Source organism: Dipteris shenzhenensis, chromosome 24, assembly GCF_047967505.1.
Source record: "Dipteris shenzhenensis isolate YYH24624 ecotype China chromosome 24, Dip_SZ_1.0, whole genome shotgun sequence".
NCBI classification, from domain to species: Eukaryota; Viridiplantae; Streptophyta; class Polypodiopsida; order Gleicheniales; family Dipteridaceae; genus Dipteris; species Dipteris shenzhenensis.
In genome coordinates, this window is record NC_141619.1 from 22,822,371 (window position 1) to 22,830,077 (window position 7,707).

General features: G+C 41.3%; 1 protein-coding gene across 1 annotated transcript; it reads left to right on the top strand.

Moving 5' to 3' along the window:
* The first annotated feature begins 4,462 nt into the window (after positions 1–4,462).
* LOC147886381 (uncharacterized) lies at positions 4,463–6,319 on the top strand. Its single transcript, XM_087395960.1, has 2 exons — positions 4,463–5,289; positions 5,375–6,319. Exons 1-2 carry the CDS (start codon positions 5,122–5,124, stop codon positions 5,936–5,938), a joined length of 732 nt encoding a protein of 243 aa, XP_087252086.1. The 5' UTR covers positions 4,463–5,121; the 3' UTR covers positions 5,939–6,319.
* The last annotated feature ends 1,388 nt before the right edge of the window (positions 6,320–7,707 follow it).

The window sequence follows — 7,707 nt, forward strand, 5'->3', positions numbered from 1 at the left end:
ATTCTTTCACCTTATTTTATGGTTGTTTGTTTTGTTAGAAATTGACCTTAAAAGAAATTGGGAATAAGTTTCAATCATTTTGAGACTTGAGTTTGATTTTCATGTAATATCAACCTAATTGTGGCTCTGGGAAACTTTTAACCATGATGGAGGATGAAGGGACCCCCAATTCCACATCAAAAAATTCATCACTTGATTGGAGAGATATTTTAGAAGGCAATTAAAGAGAATATGATTATTTGAAGAGGTCATAACATCAAGGATGTTATCATGGCACTAATCTTTTATTTATACACGTAAATTATATTACCATTCTTCACCACGTGACCACGTACACTTCTCAAATAAACAAAGTTTTATAGTAGATCATCTTTTGTTTTCTTTCATGATGATGATCATATTATTCTCATCCTTTCCTATTTATAACTTTGTACAATGAAAGGAAACCATCTTTGATGACTTTGTATAATATTTTAAAAATCTTGTACGTAAATTCTTGTTGATGTCATTGAAGTTTTATTTAATTCAAATTTGTGTATCATTCCAAACTATGCTAGCCCATTTCATCATATATATTTTTATGGATGTGATGAAAGCTACTAAAGTTTGAGGTGTCAAGTTTTGAATAAGAAAAGGGTCCATTAATGAAATGTGGGGCCTTGTACATTGTACAAAAGCTAATCTTGCACAATTTAATGAAGAAAGAACACAAAGCATTTTCCCATTGTGAAGTTGGACACATCATAGAGTTAATACACTACACTATGTCATCATCAATGACTACAATTTAGTGGAATTCTTTACTCAATTAATGAATTATGGGTATCATGTCTAGGAATATTTTCATCCTTAAAGTATGGGAGATTAAGAGTCACTCTCATAGTAGTGTGCACTTTAGAAAATTCAACACAAGAGAGAATAACAAATGTAAGTTTCTTGAAAAAAGCGGCCCATATTTTAATTGTGATTTGAGATGTAATATTAATGTGTAAAACTCAACTACAAATTCATAATGACTTAGATGGTTGTTGAGGAAGGAATGCTTTTTGTCAAATACCATATTTTAAGCCCATCTTAAGCCTAAGTGTTTGCCATAAGAAAAAGGTGAGGCTTTTAAGGATCGACTATGTTGGTTGGTTTCATTTATATGTCACTAAATTGCATGCTTAAGAACCAGTCACATTTAAATGTAAATCCTTAAAACTTAATACTTGTATGCTCTTCATTTATTCGTATACAAGTATGTGCAACATTCACACATTGTCAACCATATCAAGAATCTTGGATTTTTGCAACAATGGTAGTGTCTGTAAAGCATGGTCTTATCATGGAGAGATTGTATGTTGAATAGAAAGTTTTAAGTATTTTTCTCTACAATATCGTAAAAATGTATGGTTAGCACCTAGTCTAAAACATGGTCTTATCATGGAGTTTTGTATGCTGAACATAAGTTCACATCTTTTGCAGTACAAATTTTGAGGAATATATTCTTAGTGTCCACTCAAGTCTACTCAAGAAATTAACCTACTTTATGTACACCATGGTTCCAAGTGAAGAGGGGGTTTGGGTTGACCTTATAAATGTGGCATAGCATCTTGGTTAAGGCATTATTAAAAAAAAAACCAAAAAAATAATTGTGGGACTGACATGCCACTTACATATATGAGGATATTTTAAAAATACTTACCTAATGTGATTGTTTTTTGTGAATATATAGAGGGAAGCTCTAAATTCAACATCTAAAAATGTATACATATCGAAGGAGATGAACAATAAAAAATGTAAAGTTTGAAATATGTGCATATATTTAACACATGCTATATGTATTTTTAGAAATTGACATCCCTTTGGGAGGTTGCTTAAGATATGCACCATACCTATTTCTTTACTTGCATCACAAAGAGTTGGAATATGGAAGCTCGGACTTGTTAAAGCAAGGATTCAACATGGTGGTCTCAACAACTATGTTAAAAGAGCACAAAAGGTAATATGCATTTGGATATCTCAAATGGAAAATGGGTTGAAATCAAGTAAACTTGTTTAAAGGAGCACTTAAAAGAGGGTTTTTTTTTTAAATTTATAAAGAGGGTCTTTCTAAAGATAGAAGAGAGTTTCTTCCTTGACACGGATGTTCAGGTTTCTTGAAGGAAGCCCTTAAGACCAAGTAGCCATGAAATGTTGCACATATTCATGGGCTCATTCTTTTTGGAAAAGTTGCTAGGACCATAAATCCATGGGTTGGGAAGAAGTAACTTTGAAGTTGAAGAAGTAAAATTTTCTAACAAAAGAAGTGAATACATTCCTTACACAAAATGCAAGTTTTCCTTGGCGTGCATTCCAAAGATCTGAATACACATTTTATAAAATGAAAGGTGATCAGATAAGATATTGCCTCTTATAGTTGTCCTTAGAAGGTGCGGTAAATGCAAGTCACATTTCTGTTCTGTGTGTCCTCTCCCGACTTTCAACTCAATCGAGCGTACAAATGGAGGCAAACCGTATGTGTATACACGACTGAACAGAGAGGGAATAGAAAAGTCGAGAATGGGAAAGGTGCCAGACGAACTGTGGCGTCATGATCCGTGGAAGGCTTTGTGCGGTGAAAAATACAAAAAGGGACGTGAGACTGACGGATGGAGCAGCCACGAGGGTCTCTGAGGATGGAATGCGATGGTGGACTGATCAGAGTGTCGTGAGGTGGAGGGGGGAGCGATGAGTGGAAGGGGGAGTGAGAGCGTTGAAAAGATGACTCAGTGAGGGGTCGAAAGGTGAAGATGCAGTTGAAGATGAAGACGTTGAGAAGATGAAGATGAAGAAGTTGCAAATGAACATGTCGAAGATGAAGATGAAAGTGTTGTCGATGAAGATGAAGATGAAGAAGTGGCAAATGCAGATGAAGATGAAGATGAAGATGAAGATGAAAGTGTTGTCGATGAAAGCGAGTGAAGGCGTTGAAAAGATGATGAGTGGAACGAAAAGATGGAAAAGAAGATGTTGAAAAGATAAAGATAAAGATGTCAATGTCCAAAAGGTAAAGATGAAGTTTAAGATCATGTATATAGGGAAAGGGGGGGGGGGACGAAAAAGCTCTTAGTTAATTTTCGATCGAAAAAGTGTGACCACGGTTTGTTTTGGAGTAGTTTTCGATCGAAAAAGTGTGACCACGGTTCATTCCCCTACGTGGAAGGCTTGAGGGAAGGCCTCTCAGCCGCCCTCGCATTGCACATTGGTGTCACCATGTCATCGTCGCATAGCCACTGTCCGACCATAGTCTGACCACCATCATCTCACCACATGTTGTTGGAATCCTCTCTTGCCCATGGAGTAGCAGCCAATTGTAGTAGGTTAAAATGGGTAGGCCACTTTCTTTCTACAATGGTCAGTGCACACCAGATCAAAAATGCGAAGCTGGTGCGACTCTCAAGTTGGAGTGATATAATGTCGCGTGAACTAAATTCAAGATGCCATTTAATGATCTGACTGAGCTCATTGGGCTGTTTGACCATCTGCAAGGAGCCTTGTGTGAGTTGCATAGTATTGCAAACTTGTAGGTGGCAACAATTAATTGGATGGAGATAGCAGGGTGTCTAACTAGAGGAGCATTGAAGGCACTCCTCAGAGCCACATGAAAAGCTAATTGGTTGGAGGAGCAATGGTGCACCAACGCTCAAATTTGCACCCTCCAACAGGGAGGTGCCAATTTGAGCATCAGTGGCGCTCCAAATTGACCTGACGAGATGTGCGAGGCCCCAAAACGAGCCTTGAGCCATACATTACTTGCTCGATGTGGACGGAGATTGAAAGTCGTGTGATCAGATGGTGGATATTCATCCTACACCGACCTCGGACCTTTAGGTTTATCTTTCTACACCAACCTCTGACCTTTAGGTTGCAAGATGAATCGGAAGGTGAAGGAAGATGTAAGCAAGAGAGAAGGTGCTGAGTAGAATTATAATAATATAAGTGTGAGTAGAATTATAATAATATAAGTGTGAGTAGAATTATAATAATAAAAGTGTGAGATGTTGAAAGGTTGCCAAAATGATTCAAGAGTCAAATCTAGTTTCATTATCATCATCATCAAAATCTAAGCAGCCGCCATGGATGCTTGAACTAATCAACCAATCTCAGATGGAAATCTTACAACGTAAATCAATGAAAGCTTACGTAAATGAGCAATCGGAAAACGTAAATCATGCAATCGAGCAACGTAAATCATGCGATCCTACGTAAAATCATGAATCGGCATTGCAGCCCACGTTTATATGTTACAGGGACGAACGTCAACGAAGAAGAACAGGCAGCGCAACTAATAATGTGGTGAACTTTGAAGCAACCTTTCGATTTTTCATCTATGGCTCTTCTTCTGTTGGTGTGATTAGGATCCAAAAAGGCCAGGGGAGGCGTGCGCATAAATCAACAAGATGATATTCTTTCAAGCTCACCGACAAGATGATATTCTTTCAAGCTCCCGAGTCTCAGCTATGGCTGCCGCCATAGTCGTCGTCGTCGTCGTCGCCATAGCCACTCTTGCGTGTAGATTTCCAACTCTCCACAGAGAGAGAGAGAGAGAATAGTCGCCTTCGACACTTCTCATTGTACTTCCTTCACCATCCTGCAATAGCCATTTCTGTTCTCACTCCATTACCCCTGCAGCTCTCTGCTCTCTTTCTCCTGCACTCCATCGCCATAGCCACTCACTCATCCCCCGCACATCCTTTCTGTCCCTCTCCCTCTCTCACCCCCTTCCCTCCTCCCTGCCCCCACGGTCCACCTTCCAGCCTCCAGAGCCTCTGGCACTGAACCCACTCCCTTTTTTTGTGTGCATATCCCGCTTGCCCCCCCGAGGCACCCCTCGCAAGTCAGTCGTGCACTCCCGGCCCGCACTTCCCCTTCTTGTAACTGCGACTCGACCCTTCCAGTTCTTTCTATATCCCTCCGGATGCTTGCCTCATCACCTTCTTTCTTTCCCCCGCCCATGCGCCCAACTTAGGCAGGCGCCCATTCCTTTCTCTAATAAACCGCGCGCGTAGAAGGAGCTTTTCCTTCGCCACCATCCTTATTCTCAGCAATTGCTCCCTTGCCTCTTCACGGTTGGCTTCCCCGTCGACCCCATTCCAAATGACCGCTGATCAAGCAGCAGGATCTAACGGCTGGCCTCTTGGTTTGCAGCCTTTGAATGTGAGATTTAGGCTCATGGAGCACATACGCCTGGCTAGTGATGCCGCTTCGTTCCTCGTCTCAACACCCTCCATCACTTCAGAATCCTCATCCGATCTGGACACAGAGGTGCTTCCTTCTTCACCCTTCTTCTGTTTTCCCTTTCTATGTGAGGTCTACTTTCGTTCTTACTACTACATTCTTGTCGATGCAGTCTACAGGATCGTTCTTCCCTGAAAAGAGCACGACTCTTGGTAGTCTTATTGGTATCCATTCCAATTCCCAGAGTGGTGAGTCGCAAGGAATTATACAGCAAATACTCGAGGCTGAAACATCAAAGAGAAGGAGCACGCGGCCGCACCGTTCCTGGTGTCCATTTCTCGGTTGCGCAGGCTCCGATAGTTGTCACGAGACCATGTCTCCGTCTCTAGCTCATCTTTTAGAACTAGAAAGGAGAGCAGCACTCTCTCAAAGACAGGAAATCAGCGAGCAATTGACGGACGAAGACGCCACTTTTACTGAAGAGCCGACTTTTCAAAGAAATACCCTTTTTGACGACCATAGCATTCTCCCACCCAACCCATCTGGGGCACCTTTAAAGCTGATTTTGGAGCAATCCAGCCCCAACTCCTCGTATCTCTCAGGCGATTGGAGCGCTAGCGTTCCCGTTTTCAACAGCGGACACGGAACTCTGCCTCAGCGAGGACAGCAAACCGGTCGCTTCCCCATGATCTGGCCAAGTATCTGTCGAAGGCTGGGCACAAGCTTGTTGAATTGAATGTCGAATCGGTTACAGCTCGTAATGCTGTTTTGTCGTCTCACGAGATGCAATGCGCGTGGTTTGTTCTTGCTGATGAATAACGGAGTCAACCAAGCTGATAAGTTGTCGCAGAAAGGTTTTCCTGTACGAGAAGGATGTCTCAAATGGTCAGATAAGATGATCGCGTCTGTCTTCTTCGCGATTTCTTGTTGAGATGATCGACTATTTGGGATATTTGTAAGCAGAGTCGCCGTTGGGGCTCTTCATCAGTTAGTTTCTCCCTTTCTACTGTTCGACTCCCAATCCAGATTTACGTTCCATAGCGTGGAAGCTTGACCGCATCTGCCTTTCTCCATCTTGATCTTCAGTACAGGAATGCAATAAGAATTCTGTTTCCGACCTCCGTCTCGGTCTCTTTTTCGTGCAGCGCAATTCCCAGTGCTTAATCTGTCCGTTTGAGTCGTGCTATTGCTTTGTTCAAGCTTACCGAACTGTTACCTTCCAATGGCTTTCTCTCTGTTAGCTTTGGGACGCTGGCCGCGCGGGCCGCATTTTCCAAGAGCATCTCTTCAAAGGCAAGACGTGAATTTTTCTCGAGTGCCGTGCAAATGAAGAGAAGACGTATTTTCAATGGGACTCTTTAACTGCACATTCTCATTCCTCACATCATGGCGTTGAAAGAGATAAGCACTTTAGTTTCAAAATAAGAGAGCATGACCTAGTGCTTCCATACATTTTGCAAATCATGAAAGACTTCCCAATCTCCCCTAAAAGCATTTTTCTATAGAGGACCGATGATAAAGAGTGTCATTTTTACTATGATTTAAAAAAAACAAAACTCTCACACCCACTCACATACACGTTTGAGCCATGAACGTGGGTTGCCGCCTTGGTAGGCAGCCCTACCACTGGATTGTCGCAAGTGAGTGTAATTTTCAGCATGAAATTGATGCTAGTAGTGCTCTTTGGAACATGCTAGCTACAAATATATCCGCTTTTCTATGCTTCAAGCATCATATGCAAAGTTGTTGTTTATAACTTCTCTCTATAGTTTTTTCGTTTCATTTTGCCATTCATATATATGCCTTCACTGATACATACAAGCCTCATTTCTTGGGAACAACATTTCAATCTACATATGTATGCATTAGAAGAACCACATTTAATCAGTCTTAATATGCATGTGGACCCAATATATGTACACATGAGTTATACTTGAAAATATTGCATTGCAAATGGAATACTTTAAAGTACAATTAGAGACCCTTCTTGAAAATTGCAAATGTAATAGTTTAAGTACAAATTTTTCAACAAACATGCCGGATTCATTAATGGGCGTTCAATTCCAAAAAATGACTTACCGCGTCAGGCAAATTATCCAAGGCCTGCGTCGCAAGTAGGGCTTGGGTTCTAGCATCAAGTCTTGGCAGGCAACCATGGCACTAGTTAGAGGCAACCTCAGAGACATTAGCTAGTTAATTAGTTGGAAGGACTTGGTTGTCAGCCATAGTCTACTGGAACTAAGAGGCCTCGAGGTAGGCAAAGCTCGATTTTGGTTGCTTGCAGCAATTTTAAGTATGATTAGAGACCCTACTCAACAACAAGGGAAGATTTCAGTTGCATTCGATGGGGTGAGATGAGTAAGAAGAAAAGAGAGAGAGCCTCATTAAATGATCAGGGTAATTTTAGTTGGAGGAGCTAGAGAGAGGGGAAGGGCACCATTATATGGTGTCATTAATGAAGGCAAGAGGGGCCATTAGTATACTGGGTCATTAATGAAGGGGAAT